Source organism: Mesoplodon mirus, assembly GCF_964341445.2.
Source record: "Mesoplodon mirus genome assembly, chromosome: 6".
In the NCBI taxonomy this organism is placed as follows: Eukaryota; Metazoa; Chordata; class Mammalia; order Artiodactyla; family Ziphiidae; genus Mesoplodon; species Mesoplodon mirus.
Window position 1 is genome coordinate 26,814,429 of NC_138982.1, and position 25,103 is coordinate 26,839,531.

At 40.6% G+C, this 25,103-nt stretch overlaps 1 protein-coding gene across 1 annotated transcript in view; it reads left to right on the top strand.

Annotated features, from left to right (window-relative positions):
* EFHB (EF-hand domain family member B) overlaps nt 1-25,103 on the top strand; it is a gene marked incomplete at both ends in the record, with an annotated part of 40,556 nt that overhangs the window by 12,562 nt on the left and 2,891 nt on the right. Inside the window, 7 exons of the mRNA XM_082624857.1 lie at nt 1,480-1,609; nt 8,398-8,481; nt 9,072-9,139; nt 13,069-13,235; nt 18,861-19,068; nt 22,542-22,754; nt 24,608-24,789. Coding sequence (XP_082480983.1) covers nt 1,480-1,609; nt 8,398-8,481; nt 9,072-9,139; nt 13,069-13,235; nt 18,861-19,068; nt 22,542-22,754; nt 24,608-24,789 — 1,052 coding nt within the window. The remainder of the gene's footprint in view (nt 1-1,479; nt 1,610-8,397; nt 8,482-9,071; nt 9,140-13,068; nt 13,236-18,860; nt 19,069-22,541; nt 22,755-24,607; nt 24,790-25,103) is intronic.

Sequence of the window (25,103 nt, forward strand, 5' to 3'; positions counted from 1 at the left end):
ATTTTTCACTTTTTCCCTTTAATGAAAGCACTATTTTTTATTATAAAAATATAATTGTAGAGAATGTAAATATCATGGAAAAATGAAGAAAAAGTAAATGTAACCTTGAAATCCCATTAGCCAGAGATAACTACATTTGATATATCGAACATCTTTCTAACCCCCATCCACGGAGCTATCTTCAGTTAAATGTGACAATAATCTCCATGCTTTTGGAGAAACTGCTATATGCATTTACTTGAAATAGTATGTCAAGGACATCATTCAATAACAATAACAACCTCTTTTAAATGCACTTAATTTAAATTATTACTAAAGTAATAGATATTTTCTTTTATAAAATGCAGGTTGTATAGAAGTATATGAATTGCAAAGAAAATCTCCCACAATTCCCAGTCTGCCATAGGTGATACTTTCATATATGTTTTCTTTGCTCATTCATATATGAGTGTATGTGAGTGTTTTGCATCCTACTGTACACACTTTTTTTTCCCTTTTGCTTCCCCCCCCCCCACATATGAAATTTCTTGGTTGTCTTTTCAGGTCAGTTATCAATATTGTATTTTTCAGGATTACAAAAATGTATTGTTTATATATCTTTGTGAATGTGATTTGTTTCCTTAGGATACATTCCTAGATTTCTAAGCATCTGAAAATTTCACTCTTAGAGCCAAACTCTCCACCTGAATAGCTGCCCCAGTTTGCCCTCACAGGCACAGTGTATGAGAATTTCCATTTCCCTGCATCCTCCCCAATGGCGAACTTTGCCAATCTTCTTTATTTTTGCTTAACTGAGAGTCGAATTATGACTGTGCACTATTGTTTTTGCTTACATTATTTGGGTTACTGGTGAGGCTGAATATCTTTTCTCCATCATTTTATAACCTTGTAGCTGATCTCTAGTTTCAGTCTTACCTTCTTATCTACAAATAGAAAACTAATACCACATCATGGCTTGAAAAAAGTACAGTACTAGATCTTAAAAATAAAGACCTCCCTGCTGGGTTCTCAGCCCTCTATCACCCTTTGAATGTCTCTAATATGAGATAAGTGATTATAACGAAATGTGAAAGTTGTAACGCAAATCTCAGTGAAAGCAAGTATAAAACACCAATCTCTCAAATCTTAGCATAGCTTAAAGCACCACTGGGGTCACAAAGCCTTGCAATACCTCCCCTGATCTTAAGGATTTCTTTAACATTGATGGGGCCTGAATTTTTCATTAGTTATATGTCTTTCTCCTACATCATTTTTCTACTTACTTTCCAAATATTAACACAAGGAACCCTTGTTCCACCAGTCTCCCAGCTCACATGGGAGAATGCCTCTGTCATCTGTAGCCAGATGTGTGCAGTTCCCTGTGCTGTGACAGTTCCATTCTTTTTCCCACTCTCATTTTCATTGTCAGTGAGAACATCATGCGCTTCTTGCACAAAGTTGTGTTGCTTAAGTCAGAAGCCTTCCCTTTTCTTTTCTTAGGAGAAGCAAAGCACCGAAAGTATAACCCATCAAGTTTTCATAGATTTAACTTGTACGGGATCCCAACACCACATTTTAATGATGGACGAAATATGGCAAAAACTTTACATTGGCTTCACGAACTACAAATGTAAGTTTAAGTATGTTGTGTCTTGGAACAAGTGTTAGATATATGGCATATGGACTTGAAAGCTTATTACGTTTATTTTTTGAAGAGGTAATGCAGTGACATGGTTCAAACATAAAAATAATAGAAAAAGATACACAGTGATATGTCTTCTAAACTGTCCAGTTCCCCCAGAGATAACCATGATACTGTCTTTTTGTTGTTTTTGTTGGGTTTTCTTCTGTTTGATTTTTTGTTTGTTTGTTTTTGACCGCGTGGCTTGCAGGATCTTAGTTCTCCCAGCAGGTATAGAACCTAGGCCCCCTGCAATGGACGTGCAGACTCCTAACCACTGGACTGCCATGGAATTCCCTGTGTGTGTGTTTGTGATTCTAAAGTAACTTCATGTCTTTTCAGCAGATTGGAAGACATACATGAATGTTTTTAATCTATGGGATCAACCCTACTATGTTTCTTAAAGATAGTGGGCTTTCAAGTCTCTACAAAGACAATCATGTCACATATAATTGCCCTGTCATTTATCATTCAGCTTTGTTTAATAGTTATTTGAGCACCCGAGCATCTGACTTAACTCTCACAAACTGTGACCTTTTTACACCTGCATTCTACATTTTGACTACTTTCCTAATAAAATTAAAATAAGGTTCCTTAGTTTTTCATTCCCTGTCTTATATTTTATATCTAAGCCAACAAACAAAATAAAAACCTATATTTCCTACTATGTTTAAAAAATCAGAAGACTGAAAATACTGAGGTACTGGGTTGAATGGTGGCCCCCAAAGATGTCCATGTTCTAATTCTCAAAACCTATGAAGTTTATATTATATGGGAAAAGGGTCTTTGTAAATGCAATTAAGTTAAAGATCTTGAGATGAAGAGATCATTCTGGATGATCTGGGTGGACCCTAAATCCAATGACAAGTGTCCTCATAAGGGAAAGGCAGAGGGAGGTTTGAGACAGAAAAGCAGAAGACATTCAGAGGAGAAGAAGGTGATGTGAAGATGGAGGAGGCTGGAATGATATGACAGCAAGCTAAGGAAGGCCAAAAAAAAAAAAAAAAAAAGACAACAGCCTCCAGATGTTGGAAGAAGCAATGAACAGATTATCCCCTAGAGCCTTTGGAGGAATGCAGCCCTGCTGTCACCTTGATCTCAGACTTCTGGTCTCTAGAACTGTGAGAAAATACATTTCTATTGTTTTAAGCCACAAGTTCATGGTAATTTGTCTAGCACCCACAGGAAACGAATATACTGGGCTTACATTTCTATACATCAATGGTGGGAGTGGATTTGCTTTGCTCTCTGCCCTCTTTATTTTTTTAGTTTATAACTTTTTAAAAATTAATTTTTATTGGAGTATAGTTGATTTACAATGTGTTGGGACTTCCCTGGCTGTCCACTCTGAGCTTCCACTGCAGGGGCTGCGGGTTGGATCCCTGGTCAGGGAACTGAGATGCCACATGATGCACAGTGCGGCCAAAAACAAAAACAAAAAAACACAAAACAAAACAAAACAAATACAATGTTGCATTACTTTCTGCTGTACAGCAAAGTGAACCAGTCATACATGTACATCTATCCACTCTTTTTTAGATTCTTTTCCCATACAGGTCATTACAGTGTATTGAGTAGAGTTCCCTGTGCTCTACAGTAGGTCCTTGTTGTTTATCTATTTTATATACAGTAGTGTGTATAAGTCAATCCCAATCTTCCAATTTATTCCTCCCCCCCATTCCCCCTTGGTAACCATAAGTTTGTTTTCTACATCTGTGACGTCATTTCTGTTTTGTAAATAAGTTCATTTGTACCATTTTTTACACCCTCTGCCCTCTTTAAAGGATACACTGGCCCTCCAAGTTTCCATAGGCCCCCGGGGTGCACACAGAGTTTGCACATTCCCACAGGCACCCAACTGCCTCGCTCATTTGCCTGTCTGGTTGCTGAAATAACAGCTCTCAGTTATAGAGACCAAATGCTTAGTACTTTATGTATGATTAATTTAATCCTACCAACACCTCTGTGAGGTAGGTGTACTATAATTTTTTTTCAGGGGGGTATGGAAAAGTTTATTCACTGAACCTATCTATGAAACAGAAACAAAATCAGGGACACAGAGAATAGACTGGTGGTTGCCAAGGGAGCAAGAAGGGGGGAGAGGGTAGGATTGGGAGTTTAGGATTAGCAGATGCAAACTGGTATATACAGAATGGATAAACAACAAGGTCCTACTGTACAGCACAGGGAACTATATTCAACATCCTGTGATAAACCATCGTGGAAAAGAATATGAGAAAGAATGTATATATATGCATAACTGAGTCACTTTGCTATACAGCAAACTAACAACACTGTAATTCAACTATACTTCAGGTGTACTATAATTTTTAGCCTTTCCATTTTACCGACGAAGAAACTGAAGTACAGAGAAGTGAAATCATTTGCTCAAGATCATGCAGCTGAGAAATACTAGGGGTAGGGATGAAACCCTGGCAGTGTGTCTCCAGGGGCTGCCTTTAACCACTATACCAGGGGTATAGACACTGGATTCTGTGATCACAGGCCTGAAATTTTGATTTCCATTCTTCTCCCACTCCCTTATTATATGAGTTTCTGATACTTGAATTATTGAAAACAATAATGTTAAAACACAAACACAGAAGAAATTCTTTCAATATTATACTAAACCCGTATGAGATAGTTTTTCTTTAGGGTATAGAAGAAGAGCTTATAAGACAAATATTCATTAACTTATCGCTATTAAAGTTGTTAAAACATACATAAAGGAAAACGTGAAGAAATGATTTAAGTATTTCACTAGATATTTATAATTAAATATAACATAGAAATTGATACTTAAAAGGAGACAAATATGGTTTATCCACTTCTGAAAGCTTAGAAATATTAAACCTACTATCCATTTCTTAAAGATATGAAATAAACATATTCACAAGGTGGTCCTTAAGAAGGTCCTAAGAGCAGAGCTTTTGGGTCATTAACAAGCACATATTTATCAATGATTTGGGATAGTCATAGAAAAACACACTGAATTTATAAAAGCAGGCCATATGCAGGATGCATTTCCCTCCAACTTGTCTCTACCCACAAGGAAACATCATTTATGGAACACTGTTTTATTTGATCATTCTTTCTGTATTTCAAAACTTAGTTGGAAAATTATTGATGAAATGATAGATTCTTTATTCCCTTGATTTGTTGTATTTCAAATAGGACTCACTACTTCATTCTTCAGTGTGATTTCTATTATAAACTTGGAGTGAAGTGTATTTGTTTACATCTCTTTTTTTTGTTCCTATTTTCTTCTTTTTTTGTCTTTATTTTTTTTTAATTTAAAAAAATTTTTTTGAGGTACGTGGGCTTCTCACTGTTGTGGCCTCTCCCGTTGCGGAGCACAGGCTCCGGACGCGCAGGCTCAGCGGCCATGGCTCACGGGCCCAGCCGCTCCGCGGCATGTGGGATCTTCCCGGACCAGGGCACAAACCCGTGTCCCCTGCATCGGCAGGCGGACTCCCAACCACTGCACCACCAGGGAAGCCCTGTCTTTATTTTTTAATGGAAGAATAGTTGATTTACAATGTTGTGTTAGTTTCAGGTGTACAACAAAGTGATTTATTTATTCATATATATATAAATTTAATCTTTTTTGGATTCTTTTCCATTCTAAGTTATTATAAGATATGCAGTATAGTTCCCTGTGCTATACAGGGGCTACTGTATAGCACGGGGCCTGCTGTATAGCACAGGGAACTATATTCCCTGTTATATATATTGGCTATCTATTTTATATATAGTAGTGTGTATCTGTTAATCCCAAACTCCTAATTTTTCCCTCCCCCACCTTCCCCTTTGGTAACCATTAAGTTTGTCTTCTATGTCTGTGAGTCTCTTTCTGTTTTGTTTACATCTCACTTTGATATGCACTATTTTAACATAAATTTGGTTTACTTTTAACTTTTGAGAGTTATTAGGGATATATACTTTTAAGGAATATATTTCCTCCATAAAACTACCTCTATCTATATTCTGTTTATGACCTTTGGTCTGAAGAATCAGTTAGAATGTTGAAATGGGGTGTGTGTGCGTGTGTGTGTGTGTGTATGTGTCTGAAAGAAAAAATTGATTGGCACACAGAGACTTTACTCTGAGTTGGTTAGTGAATACTGTGAGGTGTGTAATGATGTTACATACTTGGCTGCTCAGAAATTCTTCCCAATTCTCCCAGAAACATAACCCAGGCACTTTTAGGATGAGAAGCGTAGGCTCCATGACTTAGAATCCTTACCCTTACAATCCAGGCATGTTCCTAATCATGCCCCTTGGAGCTGGTTTTATTTATTTATTTATTTTAAAAAATAAATTTTATTTTTTAATTTTTGGCCGCGTTGGATCTTCGTTGCTGTATGTGGGCTTTCTCTAGCTGAGGCCAGCATGGGCTACTCTTTGTTGCGGTGGGCGGGCTTCTCATTGAAGTGGCTTCTCTTTGTTGCGGAGCTCGGGCTCTAGGTGCGTGGGCTTCCGGGCTCCATAGTTGTGGCTCTCGAGCTCTAGAGCACAGGCTCAGTAGTTGGGGCACGTGGGCTTAGTTGCTCTGCGGCATGTGGGATCTTCCTGGACCAGGGCTCGAACCTGTGTCCCCTGTATTGGCAGGTGGATTCTTTTTTTTTTTTTTTTTTTTAATTTTATTTTATTTTATTGTATTTATTTATTTTTTAACATCTTTGTTGGAGCATAATTGCTTTACAATGTTGTGTTAGTTTCTGCTGTATAACAAAGTGAATCAGCTATATGTGTATATCCCCATATCCCCTCCCTCTTGTGCCTCCTTCCCACCCTCCCTATCCCACCTCTCTAGGTGGTAACAAAGCACTGAGCTGATCTCCCTGTGGATTGCATATTTTTTAACTTTATATAAATGGTATCACACCTAAGTATCCTTTGGCAATTTGCTTTCTTTCACTCACATTTTTGCAGGATTTATCTATGTTGATCCTGATTATATCACATTTATTCATTTATTCTTCTGTTGATGGACATTTATGTCGATTCCAACATTTCTCTAGGCAGGTGGATTCTTTTTTTTTTTTTTTTTTTTTTTTTGTGGTACGCAGGCCTCTCACTGTTGTGGCCTCTCCCGTTGTGGAGCACAGGCTCCGGACGCGCAGGCCCAGCAGCCATGGCGCACGGGCCCAGCCGCTCCGTGGCATGTGGGATCCTCCCGGACTGGGGCACGAACCCGTGTCCCCCGCATCGGCAGGCGGACTCTCAACCACTGCGCCACCGGGGAAGCCGGCAGGTGGATTCTTAACCACTGTGCCACTAGGGAAGTCCTTGGAGCTGGTTTTAGATTGTCAACTTTGTTCAAATTACAGCCCTTATACTGCCTCTGATTTATTCTGACTTTACCCATATTGTTCTTTTTCTCCCTTTTTGAACTAATGGGAAGTAAATGAAGAAATAAAAGATGAAGTACTTTATATTTCATCTTTTGTTTCTCCACAGAGTGTCACTCTTCTCCAGAAATTTATTCAACTCCATATTTCTCCAGTACAGGAAATAGTTTTAAAAGCAAATGGAATCTAAGAGTTTAACATTCATTGTTTTTAGTCTTAGCAAAACAATAGAGAATTTATTAATTTTAATGTTATTAAATAGTGGTGTTGTAATTTTGCAGTTCTCAAAAGAAATTCTTAGTCATTTAATCACAGGGATAGAAGTAATGAAATTATATTACAGAAAATTGGCAAAATAAAATCACCCATAATCCTGTCACCTTAATTCAACCTTTATTATCATTTTAATCTATTTCTTTCTAGTGTGGCTTCCTGTGTTGATTTTTGCATAGCTTTAATCAGAGTGCAATAACATTTTATATTCTGGTTTTTCACTTAACATAATTTCATATTGCTGTGTATTCTAAATAACCAACATTTTGAATGCATACAGAGTGTGTTCTTGTTAATACAACATAACTAATCACCCTCTAGGACTGAACATTTAGATTCTTTTTTTTTTTTCCCCATCGTAGACAGTGAGGCTATAAGCATTTTTATAAATGTAACTTCTTTTCACACTTAATTATGTACATTATCTCCTTATGATTGGTTTTCAGATGTGGATAAAAGAGGATGAACATTTTTATGCTTTTTGAATCATGTTACCAAATTATTTCCAAAAGGATTATAGCAATTTGCACTCGCAATCTATAAGTGTTTTACCATACTTTTTGCCAATGTTAGATATTCTCTTTCTCTGTCTCTTGTCTCTCTCTCTCTATATATATATATGTGTGTGTATATATATATATTTACTTATGTACTGTTTAAAAGTGGTACTTTGTTGTTATTTTATCTTATATTTCTTTTATTACTGGAGAGTATTATAATTTCTCCATATATTTGCTTACTAGATTTGAGTTATTTGTTTATATCATTTGGTTATTTATTTCTTTGATGCTTACTTTTCCGTTAGCAGTTTTAGGAGTTACACTTATAAGAATGATATTAACTCTTTTTGTTTACTGAAAAAAATTTTGTTTGCTTTTCTTATTCTTTAATCAAAATTTTATATTCTATTATAAACTTCTCTTTATAATAGAATATACATGATAGAAGAATGAACACATAAAGCTTTCTTTTTAGCATATAATTTCTCTTGAAACTGGATTTATTTTGTGATGTCCCAAATGATATTATGGTATTCCTCACCACATGTATATTTGGTAGCCAAGAATACTTTAGGTAATACAGATACCTGACAATTTTCTAATTTTATAGGAAAAGAGGAGCTAAGGTTGTATCCAAGAGAGTTGATGATTTCAAAGAAAAATTTCAACATAAACTTGGAAGAATTTTAGATCCGTAAGTTCATGATTAACTTAGAATTGAAAATGTTTTTGGATCAAATTTACAAACTACTCTTGTGGTAAATTTTGGTTTGTGTTCTATTAGGTTCTATCAATTAAATAAGAATCATCCTTTTGTGTTAATCAGGGAACTCTTGTTAGCCTCTATAGTGCTTGGGGTTCCAGGAAAGTACTGAGTCTCCAAAATGGACAGGGCATTTGGAGAACAGGGTGGAAGAATTTTGTGTAAAGCTTTATTTCTGAGATCTCAGAAATTTAACTTATTGCATTATATTTTCCTCTCTCTTCCCTGTCCCACCCCCCCGCCATATATATGTATGTACTTCCATAATTCTGCTTTGAGTATGTTCTGTTTTTTTCTTTTTCAGTCTGGACTTTTTCACTGGAAGCCAGTGAAAGCATTCAGCCATTGCTAATGCGAGTGGGAGATTAGGAAAAAGATATGTTGGAGAACTTCTGTTTGATTCTCATAGTTTGGTTATAGGAGAAAATATAGGCGATTAAAAACATATGGCAAACATATTTTAAATTCCAGGGATGCCATGTGGTGGGAATTTTCACTAAAGTATTTGTTTTCTTTGATAGCATTGCAGAAACAATGAATGTTCCCCCAGACCACACATTTGGGGCTTGTCTCCGTCCTGAGGAGTATGGTAAATATGCAAACTTTCTTCTTAAAAAACAAACAACAAAATCCCCCCCACCCCCCAAATCATGCAGTTAAGTTCACCATCTCCTTCTCTCAAAGCTTCTAATTTTAATGGCTTAAAATATTACATTAACACTAAAGAAAACAATTTGTAGCACAAGAAAGAAACAAAATTTTCATACTATATTTGAAATAAGAACAGTTTAAAGCCCTTGTAATGAATTCCTTAAGTGTATTTAAGGCTCAGAATTTTATTTAGAAAATAAATAAGGCCTGTATTAAACAAGCCAAAGTGAAGTGAGGCAGCTTTTTAATGAATTCCAATATTGTACTAGGCCCTTGTTACTCAAAATGTGGTTGCAAATGGCAGTATTGGTGGCCCCTGCAAGCTTCTTAGAAATGCAGAATCTCAGGCTCCACCCCAGATCTACTGAATCAGAAACTGCATTTTAACAACATTCCCAGATGAACTCTAGGGACATTCAAGTTCCAGAAAGCACTGTACTCTACAACCACATACTTAAGAACCACTTTTCCCACCAGCCAATCAATTAATCAACCTATAAAGTGGCAGAAGAAAATTCCCAGGACTTTGTCTTTAGTGCTAAGGGATCTAAACAGCAGACTTCCAAAGGGAAAACTATGCCCAAGCTTATCAGGATTGGGCTGTATTTTACTGGTTTTCAATATACAGTCTGCAGTCTATCTGCGTTAAAATCACCCAGAGAATTTATTAAATATGCAGGTTCTTGGGACTCATGCTCATATATTCTCAGGTACACTAAACTTTAAGAACTGCTACTAAAATGTGTTAAAGCCCACTAACTGACAAATAAAATAAATATTTACTGAGCTTCGGCAACATGGTGTTTCAGAGCACCATGAATCACCACATTAGGAGATTATATTTTGGTTCTGTTTTTAGATCAACTGTTACATGTTTAATGGATGCCTGCCCATCTTAGAGGCTCTTCATACCTCTAGAAGTGGGTAAGGGATGATTTAGGAAGCCCATCAGTGAGCCTGAAATACAAGTAGATAATCATGCTCAGCTGCCTACTTGAGGGCAGGTTCATGCTGGTTGGCGCCCCATCTTGCTGTCTGTTGGATTCTTGGGGTCTAGCGCACAGTACATTGTTTTCGCCAGTATCTATAGCATGAATCAATGTATCTAACACATAGTTTATCATGTTGACAATTAGGTAACATTGACAAATTTCCTAATAGTTGAGCTACATTACCCTTAAAAGTTGAATGATAAGATAGAGCTATAAAATGAAAAGGAAGAACACTGACATTAATAGTTTAAAAAATGTGTCAGTATTGTCCTTGGCACTGTACAGCGTAACTGTGTAAGGGGACTGTCAGCTCTCTCTAGACTTTTCGTGGAGCTCATGGATGGACACAGATTAACCCCAGTGGCCTTTTGTGACTACTATTGGGGTTAACTAGCAGCACCTATTCCGTGGAAAGCTTCAGGGTCTGCCTGCTTCCAAGAACATATTGGTTTCTTTACTGGGCCTGGATTGCTCCCTTACCCTTACTTAGGGAAAGAAAGGCAACTGCACAAAGAACGCCTCATCCCTCAGGCCTGGGGTTGTTGGTTATGTTACGATGCTTCCAGGAAGAGTGCAAGGGCTGTGTCCAGCTCCCAGAATGCACCAGGGCAGAGGCGATGTGGAGGAGAATCCGGCTCCCAGAATGCACCAGGGCAGAGGCGATGTAGAGGAGAATGATGGGCAGTAGTGCATCATGGGAATTGGTTGCAGGCAGGGTGCAACTGAGGAGCAGGTGTGGCTTTTCTGATGTCCCTGGCGTGGTAGCAACGTCATGGTTCTCTCTTTTAGGGCCACAGCTTGTACTCCTGATTTCAGTTCTTTAGAGGTGGCTCTTGAGTAGTTGTCAGTGATTTGACATGAGCTTCATAAATATTCTCTCAGGGCCAGGCCAGAAGAGGGTATCAGCATACCTCTCATCCACTAGGCAGTCATACCTGCTAGGGTTGTAGCGGGAAAACCAGGTAGAGTTGGAGATACAACCATTAAAATGGTTATTTTTGGATGTTAATGGAGAGTGAAGGCCTCTCAAGATAAAAAAAAAAAAAAAAAAAAACTCAACCAAGAGTCATCTTGTGGAAGAGCCGGGGTGGGGGGAGGTCCTTATACAGAGCAGCCCCCCAGAGGGTTGACATCAGGGGAAGAAATGTGGAAGAGGAAAGGAAGCCACACTTATTTGTCAAAAATAACCCCTAACCACTTTGATTTCCTCTCGCAGGTCCTTACTTGGGTTTTGCCTACATTAGGATGGTCTGATAATAGCTGACCCCAGTTCAGAGGATCTTGTTCTGAGGCACTTGGCCAGTTCGTGGAACCAGCACTGGTTGTGGGCTTTTCACCATACTTAGGGTCTACCCTTAGAAAGAAGGCTTTTATCAGAATATGCAGGATTAACTCCTGATTTTATAATAAACTTAGAGGTGCTATGAGTACCTATTAAAAAAGACCCTTGACAGAGCCTAATAATATAGAGCCTTGTACAAAGTAGATGTGAATATTAGTTGCCTTGAACTGCCCCCAATGTTGCAATTTATTTTTTTTCAATTTTTAAAAATTGAAGTATAGTTGATTTGCAATGTTGTGTTAATTTCTGTGGTACAGCAAAGTTATACATACATATACATATACATTTAAAAAAATTCTTCTCCTTTATGGTTTATCATAGACTGTTGAATATACTGCCCTGTGCTATACAGTAGGACTTTGTTGTTTATCCATTCTGTATATAATAGTTTGCATCTGCTCACCCCAAACTCCCACTCCTTCCCTCCCCCAACCCCTTCCCCCCTTGGCAACCACCAGTCTGTTCTCTATGTGATTCTGTTTCTGTTTCATAGATAGGTTCATTTGTGTCATATTTTAGATTCCACATATAAGTGATATCATATGGGATTTGTCTTTCTCCTTCTGACTTACTTCACTTAGTATGATCCTCTGTAGTTGCATCCATCAATGTTGCAATTTAAATTAACCTACCCAGGATATCACAGCCAACTGCTGGCATGATCCTGTCGCAAGAAAGCAGGAAGGGAGGGGTATAGGCCAGGGGAAAAAGAACAGAGGCAGAAGGTTTCTTCTGGTGACATCCACCAAGCCGTCACATCTGAAGCAACATGGTCAACTCTGGTCTGATCTGTGTCACCATTAACATCCAAGGAATGGGGTTTAGAGGTAGTGTATTTGTACTTTCTTTGTGTCAAAATTCAGGAAAGTTCCTTTAAGTCATGAAAGAAAAGTGAAAGCAAGGGCCGGGTCTGGTGGTGGCAGCAGGTGGATTGGAGGGGTTATTACTCGGGGCTGTGGGTCAGGACTCACTTAATGGACTGTGAATGGAGGTCTCCTGTGCTGGTAATAGTGTAGGGGAAGCAGGACAGAAATGGGGACTTGGTATGCAGACTGAAGGCAGACTGGAAACTCACATTAGGAAGGAGTAGGGAACTTGTGTCCAGTTTTTACAAGGTTTCCCAGATGTTTAGTCAACCCTGAGGCACAAAGAGTGACCCCCACGTGGAATCAGCCCCAGCTTTCAGATCCTCAGCCTTGTAGACAAATGTCTGCTAAGAGGGTGTCAGGCAAGGACTTTGCTGTCTTAGGAAAGGATTTGACAGCTGAGTGGGTTCATGATTCCCCCATAAAATTCATTTTTTCAGATTTTTTTCATTGAGCAAAGAAGTCGCATAAAGCAGAAGTATTCATTTTTATCAATTACTTTGTACTTTTTTTAATACAAAAGGATTTTCTGTCATGCTGCATAATAGTATTGGAGTTAGGTTTTTCATTCACAGAAGTTGCTAGATCTCTATCTTTTTTAGTATGGGAATAATTGTGACAGACTGTAAATTTAGATAAAAAGACTTTTTTCCCCCCTCTTCAATAGGAGCTGGTGATCTCATCCACAGAAGACTTCCGGGAGAATATCTCCGAGGCAAGGGCAGACAGAGAGCCCTGGTTGCAGCAGTGCGACATCACTTAAAGAAAGTTAACTACCAAAACTTTGACACTTTGCTGGCAGCCTTCAGACACTATGACAAGGCCAGTAGTAAAGTGAAGCTTTTTTTGTCTACGCATGGGCTTACAGGTCCCAGGAGGCTGGTGTAGATCAGGATCAAGTGCAGTCCACCACCTGTTTTTGTAAATAGTTTTACATGCCTATATTTTAAAAAATTGGGTGCATGTATCTCTTTGAATTAGAGTTTTCTTTGGATATATGCTCAGGAGTGGGATTGCTGGATCATATGCATGCATATTTGTTTTAAGTATTGTCCCCGGCTGCTTTTGCAGCTACACATGCAGAGTAGTACATCAGAGACTGAATGGCTTGCAAAACCTATGATATCTACTTTTTGGCCCTTGACAGAAAATGTTTGCTGGAGTAGATCTGTGTTGTCAAAATGTGGTTCTTGGGCTTCCCTGGTGGTGCAATGGTTGAGAGTCCGCCTGCCGATGCAGGGGATGCGGGTTCGTGCCCCGGTCCGGGAGGATCCCACATGCCACGGAGCGGCTAGGTGCATGAGCCATGGCTGCTGAGCCTGCGCGTCCGGAGCCTGTGCTCCACAACGGGAGAGGCCACAACAGTGAGGGGCCCTCGTAGCGCAAAAAAAAAAAAAAAAAAAAATGTGGTTCTTTTACCATCATCAGTATCACTTGGGAACATGCTAGATATGCACATCCTAAGGCCCACCCCAGACCTCCTGAATTAGGAACTTGGGGTTGGGGTCTAGCAATTGTGTTTTAACAAGCTTTTCAGTGATTCTGATGCAGGCTGAGGTTTGAGAACCACTGTTGCAGATCATTAAACTGGAGTGGGCTGGGAGCCTGGGACAGTCTCTGCCTCACTCTGAATGTGTACACACAGTACTGTCAGTCTGGTCCAAGTCAAGCTTAGAACGCTCTCCCCTGGGGACCAGGTGTGGTTTCAGTTTTGAGAGCAAGATCACTCAATTTTCAAGCTACTCTAAATTTTATTCTTTGATCAAGTCAGATCAACCAGGGGCTGCATAATTACCTGACATCATTTTAGGCCATTACAGGATTTACCAAGCTGCACAGTGCCTTAAGCTTTCACTAAGGAACGCTACTACACAAACAGTTTGTGAAACGTGGCGCATTTTTTATTAGTACGCCCACGCGGCTGTTATTTATTTCTGTCACATGCATCCTCTTTATAAGGAAACTCAGTCTTTCTAAAGCACATAACTGTGCTTTGTCTAAGTATCTGGTTTGTTTTTACTTCATGTACAGCATGACTTTGGACCAATAGTGCACACCATTTTGACTTGGCTGCCAGGAAGCTTAGAACCAATACAGAGAAACACATCTGGTTTGTGAACGTGATCTTATAGCATACATTTTGTGCACTCTTTTTATTTCAGGTTTTATCTTATTTTAGTCCAACTTTATTTTCTCTTTGCCCTGATTTCCTCACTGTTTTTGGCTCTCATTGTACTTCTTCTTTTTTTCTTTTTTTGCGGTAATGCGGGCCTCTCACTGTTGTGGCCTCTCCCGTTGCGGAGCACAGGTTCTGGACGCGCAGTCTCAGTGGCCATGGCTCACGGGCCCAGCCGCTCCGTGGCATGTGGGATGTTCCCGGACCAGGGCACGAAACCGTGTTCCCTGCATCGGCAGGCGGACTCCCAACCACTGCGCCACCAGGGAAGCCCCTAAATAGTTAACTTTTAATATGTACAATGTAGTGCTCAGTGTCCTTGAGGAGCTTTTCTTTTCTGAGTGGGTAATAAGATGTGGGTCTTCCTAGTACAGCTGTAGGATTGTTTTTGATGATTTGAATCTTATACTGTTGAATGCCCAGATTTAATTTAATTGAAAAGCAAAACAAAACAGAACAAATAAACTGTGATTTCCTAAATGACTCTTCTTGGGTTAGAGGATTAATTCTGTTATTTGTTGAACACTCACAGCACATCAAACGTTATCCCAGATAATGTGCAGGCTTTTAACTCAGGGAACTTAAAATCTAAGGGAGGGAGGAAATAAAGACTCATCATGTCCAAGAATGGTCACAGCAGAGTCTCAAATTTTCAAAATAGGTATATATAATTCCAACTCCTTTTATTCTGCTTATTATCCAGGAAGTAGCTGAGATGGGATGATTCCTTTTGGGGGACAGTTGCATTCATTGACAAAACTGGTTTACTAAGACGTGTGAGCAAGGCTATTCCAAAGCTCAGTAATACCAGACTGCTGTGGATGGTTGGGGACAGAAAAGGTTCATTGAATACCTTGACTAATAGCTCATTGTTGAGTAGCCTTTGTGCTATAAGTCACGCCACTGTCAGACCGAAAGTGGTCCAGAAAGCAAAGCACGTGACTCAGATGAATTGCACGGGCCACACTTTTGTGTCTGGAGCTGGCTCATTGGACTGAAATAGCAATTCTATAACTTGAAAATGTGTCAACAGAGAGATGCACCATCAATAGTTCTGAGTGGGGACAACAGTTCATGTAGTCAGTATGCCAGGAGCATGGGGCAATGCCTTGTGTGTGACGTGTCCTCCCTCACCATGAGACAAATGGGTCAGCTTGTGGCAGGAGTCACAAGTTAGGCATGTGGTGGTAGCCTCTGCCTCAGAAACGTCGACTGCTTTTTTGGCACTTGGTCTAATGGTGTGTGTATTGTCGTGTCTGCTACAAGGATGGATCCAGGCAGCGATGGTGCAACCTGGGTGGTGCAGGCTCAATCCAAAGCTTGATTCCTCTCAGCCACATTGGAGGATGGACCCTTATCCTGGGCATCTATATGAATTACCTGGATGGTTCACTCAGCAGCCGTGATTTGTTTCCATAGTTTTCTTTTTTCTTTTTTTTTTTTATTGGAGTACAGTTGATTTATAATATGTTAGTTTCAGGTGTACAGCAAAGTGAGTCAGTTATACATATACATATATCCACACTTCCTGTTTTAGATTCTTTCCCCATGTAGGTCATTACAGAGTATTGAGTAGAGTTCCCTGTGCTATACAGCAGGTTCTTATTAGTTATCTGTTTTATATATAGTAGTGTGTATATGTCAATCCAATCTCCCAATTTATCCTTCCCCCCCATTCCCTGTAACCATAAGTTTGTTTTCTACATTCGTGATGCTATTTCTGTTTTGTAAATAAGTTCATTTGTACCCCCTTCCTTTTTAGATCCACATATAAGCGATATCATATGATATTTGTCTTTCTGTGTCTGATTTATGTCACTCAGTATGACAATCTCTAGGTCCATCCATGTTGCTGTAAATGGCATTATTTTGTTCATTTTTATTCCATTGTATACATGTACCACATCTTCTTTATCCATTCCTCTGTTGATCCGTAGTTTTATGTCTCAAAAAGAGGTGTCTTTAATCTTCCAATCTGTAGTGTTCTTTTTTAAAATTTTTAATTTTCTTTATTTTTGGCCATGCTGGGCGACATGTGGGGTCTTCGTTCCCCAACCAGGGATCGAACCCATGCCCCCTGCATTGGAAGCATGGAGTCCTAACCACTGGACTACCAGGGAAGTCCCCAGTCTGTAGTTTTCCAAGTGACAACCAAACAGGCAGGCCATTGGCAACAGTCCAAGAGTCAGTAAAAATATAACAGATTCATCAATGGCAGTATTGGCCGGAGCTGTGAGAATAACCTTGAGTTCTGCCCACTGAGTAGAGTGACTATGCCCTTTTTTGGTCCTTAGCTCTTACTGAGGTTGAAAGGAACAGCAGACCAGTGAAGACCATTGTGTTTCAGGTTAGTGAACCAGGCCCAGCGGCTCTACGTGGTGAAATCATTATTCATAGAGACTTGCAGCTCAAAGGGATCATGAGGGTTGAGGGGCCCCAAAGGTACTAGCATTCTCTCCATGTGGCTTCTCTTGATCATAAGTGCCTGAACATTCATAAGATAGGTATGGAAAGCATCAGTACCAATTGACACATCCAGCAGTGGAAGCCACAGAAATAATATATTGTTAACTTTCCTTCTCCACTTTGAACAAACCCTGCCCAAAGGCCACCAGCTGATTCCTGACATCTCTTCCTGCTGCACACTCAATAGGGTGACGACTTTGGCACCCATAGCCAATGAAGCCGTAGTAGTTTCAGTCTCCACCCCCCTGAAGTTCCACAACATATTGGGACAGATACTTGTGGCCTGTGATCCCCCTTGGGGACAAGGAGATCTTGTCCCATACCTAGTCCTCCTTAGAACAGCTGAGGTTGGGGTATGGGGGGAGGGAAACGTCAAGGCTGCAGAGGCAGGAGTGGCTCTGTACCCAGTGAATAAGAAGCGCTTTCTTTCATTATCGCCACCATCTTTTTCAGATCTGGGGACCCTCGATTCAACAGCCCACCACCCCCCCTTTGCTTTTCAGTTAGGTCTGTGGGGCTTGTAGTTTTGGTTGACTTGGGCTGGCAGCAGAGACTTTCATAAAGCAGTCTACTTTAATCCAGGGCATTGCAGCTCCCTGTCCATAGAATATGTTTTAAATTTTCATTCTGTTTCAACATGAGGATTAGGAACATTCTCCAGGCGTATGGGTCTGGCTGCAGGAATTTATCTAGAATTCACTGGGTCAGTTTCTTGTTCTCAAGGGGATTGCCTTCACCAGCATTGTGAATCCAACCCTGGGCCTGGGAGCTGATTGTTAGTGAGTCATTTATGTTTTCCCTTGGGAGTTTAACTATCTTGGGGAAATCTCTCTGAGAGGGCCAGAGCTCCCTTATAGCAGCTGGCACCCACTTTGAAAACACTGGGACCTTTCCCTGTCATCTCGGATGGATCTAAGTTTGGCTTGACGGGCTGCAGTAGGGCTGAGTGGTAAGATGCCCAGCTCTGGCCATTCTTCCTTAACAAGCATTATGTGCTCCGGCCCCTCACCCTGCAAGTGAATAAGCTGGGTTCTGCCCAGAGCCTTTCTAAATTTCCCTCCTTTCACGCTCAGCATAGGTGCTTCTGTCTTTAACTGTTGTCTGAAAGGGGTGGAAACTTCCCCTCCACCCGCTTCCAGGATGAATCTGAGTGAATCCTGTTGTCCACGGGAGTGTTAATATCCAGGGGCAGCTGCCTTTGAATCCACTCTCTGTGCTTGGCCTGCAGCCACTTCCCTAATTTCTTCTTTTTACCAGGCAATGGAGTGTAGGACAATCACTGCCCAGTTAACTTTTTAATTTTTTCCCACACCGCGCGGCATGTGGGATCTTAGTTCCTTGACCAGGGATTGAACCCAGGCCCTCGTGAGTGAAAGTGTGGAGTCCTAACCACTGGACCACCAGGGAAGTCCCTGACTGCCTAGTTGGAACACCAACTTTGAAAGCACTGAAAATTGCAGAAAGCTGTCAAAAGTACACAACATTGGTCAAATGAAATGTCAAGCATGAATCATGCTTAGGCCTGCTCAACTCGAGTGTAAACAACATGATTTAATGAGAAAGATATTAAAATGAACAAAGGCTGTGAGCCACACTCCACTCCAACCAGGGTTGAAATTACCGAGCACATATCAGATGGACACGATGGGGACCAATCTCGCTTAATATCTGACTCTCCTTATGTGAAAAATGGGACCGATTCTTTGAATTTATGTGATAGAGCGCTTTCTTTTTTTCTTAAAGGAAATAACAGATGTTGCCCACTCTGCTCATGAAGACAATGCTCACGTCATCTTTTTTTGCTTCGTGTCTAACAGAAGGGAGATGGGGCCATAGATAAAGCTGAGCTTCGGGAAGCGTGTGACCAGGCCAGTGTGCACATAGATGAGAAGCTCCTGGACCAGCTATTTGAATACTGTGATGTGGATAACGACGGGCTGATTAACTACCTTGAATTTGCAAATTTTCTTAACTGGAAAGATAAAACCCCCCTTAAAGAGTATGAAGAGAGGGTCATTATTAAAGGTATTTAATTTCTGAAGGCTTGCTGAATTCTTAAATGGACTTTAGTATTTTCTTTTTCTTAGGAGTTTGACTCTTGTCAACTTTAATATTATAAATTTAAATGCTTTAAATACTTTAATATTTGCTTTAAATACTTTAATATTATATAATTAAATATTAAATATTTAAATAATTTAGTATATTTAAATTATATATTTAAATTTATTTATATATATTTTTTTATGCATAGAATATCTGTGGAAGGTTAGGAAAGAATTTGATAACATTTATTATTTCCGGGGAGGGGACACTTGTTGCTGAAGGTCAAAGTGGCAGCGAGACTCACTTTTCAATCTATGTTTTTGTATCTTTTAAGTTTGGAACCGTGTATTACTCATTCAAAAGAAAACAATTACAAGGAAAACAATTTACACAGAAGCCCAAAATATGAAAGAGAGTTCCTCAGAAAGCTGTTTGAAAACCATTTTCTTAGAGAAATTAGCTCCCCTACCCCAGGAAAAGTCAACTGTAAAATAGAATTTGATCTGTTAAATTTTTTAAGAAAAGGAAAAACATAGTCTTTACTTTTATTCAAATATCTTCATGTTGGGCTTCCCTGGTGGCGCAGTGGTTGAGAGTCCGCCTGCCGATGCAGGGGACACGGGTTCGTGCCCCGGTCTGGGAAGATATCACATGCCGCGGAGCAGCTGGGCCCATGAGCCATGGCCGCTGAGCCTGTGCGTCCGGAGCCTGTGCTCCGCAGCGGGAGAGGCCACAACAGTGAGAGGCCCGCGTACTGCAAAAAAAAAAAAAAAAAAAAAAAAAATCTTCATGTTTACACATTATCTTCCTGCATCACTAACCATATATACATATGTGTGTGCATATGGAAATTTTTTTATAAGCTTGTTCTTTGTTTTTAAAATTAATTAATTAATTAATTTTATTTTTGGCTGTGTTGGGTCTTTGTTGCTGCATGCAGGCTTTCTCTAGTTGCGGTGAGCAAGGGCTACTCTTCGTAGCAGTGCACAGGCTTCTTATTGCGGTGGCTTCTCTTGTTGTGGAGCACAGACTCTAGGCGCACAGGCTTCAGTAGTTGTGGCACGCAGGCTCAGTAGTTGTGGCTCGCGAGCTCTAGAGTGCAGGCTCAATAGTTGTGGCGCATGGGCTTAGTTGCTCTGCGGCATGTGGGATCTTCCTGGACCAGGGATCGAACCTGTGTCCCCTGCATTGGCAGGCGTATTCTTAACCACTGTGCCACCAGGGAAGTCCATGTATGGAAATATTTTAAAATAGCTAAAATCACGGTGACTGTATCATTTTTATTTGGCTAAAAAAAAACTTAGCTCTCAAATTTCTATGGAATGAAGAGATACCTTTATGGTTTCTGTAAACTTCATTTTCAGTTCCCTTAAGCCGAGGTATTATGAATTACTAAACCATTTCCTCACTTTTTAAAACTTAGATTATTTCCAGATATTTTAAAAGTAATATGGGTGACGCTATAATGATTATCATCTCTCAGAAAGCTTTCTGTTTCTAATTATATCTCATTTCTTATGAATGTTATTTTTGTCCCAGAAGTAACTCTCTCTTTCATTTTGCTTTTTTTTTTTTTGCGATACGCCGGCCTCTCACTGTTGTGGCCTCTCCCGTTGCAGAGCACAAGCTCTGGACGTGCAGGCTCAGCGGCCATGGCTCACGGGCCCAGCTGCTCCGCGTCATGTGGGATCTTCCCGGACTGGGGCACAAACCCGTGTCCCCTGAATCGGCAGGCGGACTCTCAACCACAGCGCCACCAGGGAAGCCCCATTTTGCTTTTTTAAATGATTGTACCAATTTGCAATTTTATCAGTCACATTGGTGAGAAGGTTTTACTCCAATCTTGCTAACATTGACTGTTATTTCAAACATTCTTGTGATTTAGTTGTTATATAATGATACCTCGTTTGCTTTAATTTTCAAATCTTGATTCTTACAGACGATTAACTTTTGAAAGATTGTCTACATTTTTATCTCCTCTTGGAATATTTCTCCTCTAAAACGTGAAGATACTTCTGTTTTCACTTTTATTCCCGCAAAGCCAGTACCACACTTGGGGCTTTATTGACCACGGGAGCCCTTACCAGTTTCTGGGATGGCTTTTCTCTGCTGTCCACTAGGAGAGCAGGAGGATCTTCTCTACCTAATGAAGCTTTTTATAGAAAACAAGTCTACCCTAGTTCTCTCAGAAATAAATAGAGGGTGACAGGGTATTTTCTTTCTTGGTACAACTCATGAAGCAGTGGGGGAAACAAAAGCCTGCTTTCAAACCAGGTGGTTCTTCTAATTGTTCCTGGTTGGGGGGTCCTGACTTGAGCAGCCATTTTCAATGGAGTTCCTGAGGTTTTCTCTTCTTCTAAGACAGTGACTGGTGGGTCAGTCAGAAGGGACTCGGGAATGTATTGCCAGGAATTTTCTTATATCAAGTTCCATCTTACTGTTGACGGCTGGAGAAAAGGGGGTGCGTCCTTTAAGGCAGGGGCTTTCGAGCAGTTTTCTGAGAAACTATTTTTCATACTTGGTCCAGATTTCTGCATTTTGCGCCCACCAACCCGTGGGTGCAGGGAGTGGGTCCAGAGGGTCTGAAACACTGGGCCCGACGCCTTCACGGCAGCGATTGGCAGGGGCTGAGTCGGGGGGTGCAGACTTTAGATGGGCCTGTCTTTTCTGGTTTGCCACCCCGATCGGGCACTGGGGCACCCTTCCCCTGTGTAACCTGTGCTGGGCCTTCCCCAGCACCTTGAGTTCCTCCAGCGCTCGAGAGACCACAGTGCCGCCTAGTGCTAGCTGTGTACTTAGCAGCTCCATGAAAAAGCTGTGTCAGGAATTTCCTCCTCAACTTCAGAACTGACTCAGCAAAGTAAATCTGCAAAAGAGAACAGACTCTTACAGGGTTTTTCTCTTATACACTGATTGGAAGGGAGTTATTTATAGAATCGGTTCCTGCGCTCACAGCGAGCTCTCGTCGCCTCTCCAAATGTCACAGTGCATGGGGGCTCCCTCCCTACCACCATCAGGTATGTGTGGAACTTACAGCTCCAAATATTTCTTCTCCTGTCCCTCCCCAGGGCACAGTCTTAGGAACAACTCTGGTAATCCTGTAGTTCAAGTCAAATATGAAAATAGGCTCTAATTTTAAAAACGAGGAAAGAAAAAAAAGTTCTCAGTTTTCATTTGGTGTTTCAGATTTAAAAGCTTTATTCTAGCATAAAATGAGCGCAGTGGTGAGCAGAAACATTAGACCTTGTTCAGATTTCCTGGTGTATGACCTTGGACTGAACTTGTGCTTCCACAGTGGCGACTGGTGTCAGCGGAGGGTCTACACCAGCTCAGCCTCTGTTTCCACCAGCAAGAAGAGACTAAATGGGAAAACTCATCTTGTTACAGGGTGAGCACCAGGTATTAACTTTGTCCTGTACTTTTTTTTTCCCCCTTTCCATCTTTGCTTGAAGGTGGAAAACCAGATTGTGCAAACCCTGCTGAGGCTAATGTAGAAGAATCTGAACCAGCTTTCCTGATAAAGCCTGAAGATATTGTCTTGAAAGAGCCAGGGAGCTCAGAAAAGACTCTGCGGACACTTCTGAGGCCAAGCGATAAAGTTTCTAATCACTACAAGACCACTTCTTCGGAGATCAGTGCAGTTGTAGGCGCTGTTCCTTCTACTTGTGAGTATGTCACATTATTTGCTGAGTGTTAAAAGGATCAACAAACACAGAAGGGGAGTATCCTTTGTCTGTCCTTGCATTGTCCCCCAGCCCCTAATAGACTCTAACTTTCTCAAAGCCCAGGACCTTTCATTCAGTTCTGTATTCTAAGCACCCAGGAGGGCTCAATAAATGTAGACTGAATTGAACTAGTGTTCATGGTGACCTAAGTAAAATGATTCTCTCTTTATCAGTGAAACTGAAACCATCATAGCTCAGAACCCGGAATGTTAGACCTCGTCGTAATTCAGACTTCACCAAGTGCTAGGAGACTTTTGAACCACGTGATTCTTAGCTACAAACAGATTTGCCTTCAAAAATTTGAAGAGCTCTTACAGAACGGTTCCTTACATCTTTATTCCCCATCTGTTAGTCTGCTAGGGCTATCATAACAAATACCACAAACTGAACGGCTAAACAGCAGAAATTGATCATCTCATGATGGCTGGAAGTCCGAGGTCAAGGTGTTGGCAGGGTGGCTTCCTTCTGAGTGCCGTGAGGGAAAATCTGCTCCAGGCCCTATCCTGGATTCTGGGAGGTTGCCAGCAGTCTTTGGTGCTACTCAGCTTCTGCTGCACCAGCCTGATCTCTGCCTTCATCTTCATCTGATGTTCTCCTGTGTGAGCATCTGTGTCCCAATGTCCCCTTTTTATAAGGACTCCAGTCATATTGGACTAAGGGTCCACCCTTCTCCCGTATAACCTCATCTTAATTAATTATTCCTGCAATGACCCTCTTTCCAAATAAGGTCACCTCCTGAGGTACTAAGGGTTAGGACTTTAACATAAAAGTCTGGGGAGGGTACAGTTCAACCCATAACTGCCCAGATCTCAATATCAAGCATGATGAATTTAGAAGACTCTTTTATATTGGTTAAGATCCCTTTTTTGGACTAAGGCCATGATTAAGGATTTACATATTTTTCTTAACTGGATTTCATAGACATGCTTTACATTCTGTTGCGATGAGAGCTAGCTACTTGCTTTGGAATAGTGTTCCCTAATAGAAATACAATTGGTGTTGCATGTATTTTTTTTTGTTTTAATTTATTATTTATTTTTGGCTGCGTTGGGGCTTCCTTGCTGCGTGCAGCCCTTCTCTAGTTGCGGCGAGTGGGGGCTACTCTTCACTGGGGTGCGTGGGCGTCTCATTGTGGTGGCTTCTCTTGTTGCGGAGCACAGGCTCTAGGCTCGTGGGCTTCAGAAGTTGTGACTCGCGGGCTCTAGAGCACAGGCTCAGTAGTTGTGGTGCGTGGGCTTAGTTGCTCTGCAGCATGCAGGATCTTCCTGGACTAGGGTTCGAACCTGTGTCTCCTGAATTGGCAGGTGGATTCTTAACCACTCCGCCACCAGGGAAGTGCTGGTGTCATATGTATTTAAAAAATTTTAGTAGCCACATTAAGAAGAAGAAACAGGTGAAATTAACTTTAATAGTATATTGGGAATTCCCTGGCAGTCCAGTGGTTAGGGCTTGGTGCTTTCACTGCTGAGGCCCAGGTTCAATCCCTGGTCAGGGAACTAAGTTCCTGAATGCTGCGTGGCGCAGACAAAGGAAAAAAAATTTTAATAATAGATATATATATATGATATACAATATGTATCTCCAAAGTACTATCATCTCAACAAGGAATCAATATAAAATGATTAATTAAATGTCTCACATTCTTTTTTTGGGTACTACATCTTTGAAATTGTGTATTTTACACTCAGAGCACAGCTCAGTTTGGACTAGCTACATTTCCAGTGCTCAGTAGCCACATGGTTGGTGGCGGCTGTATTTAGAATGTCTGTTTTCCTCCCCCATCCATGTCCTAGGTTATCCCATCTACGGTGTTCCAACCATTCGGTCCGATATTCCCGCCCCCCGAATTCGCCGCATCAGTGACAGAACCAATTATGGTGAAGAGGGAAATGCCTATTCATTGCTGCATCCTACCATCTTTGGCCAGAAAGGATTGTTTGAAAGAGACTTCTTCAAGACCAGATCCAAAAAAGAGGTACATGTGATTTCAAAAGGGTTGAAAGGCCAACGACACACAAAGGTGGAAACGTTTATTTGCTTGAGCATGTATATTACAAAAGTCATCAGGAGCACACATCCCCCCCCCATTAGGATTCTTGAGGATAATGTTCAATTTGGTTGTGATATTTGGTACAATTCTTGACGTAGAATTTACTCTAATAAGAAGCATTACAGAAGAAGCATTACAGAAGAAGCATTACACTCACTCACGTCATGTATTCACTATGACCTATGTATAAAAAGAAAACTGTTTTCCTAAAATATTCAACACTATTCTTCGTTGAGTAA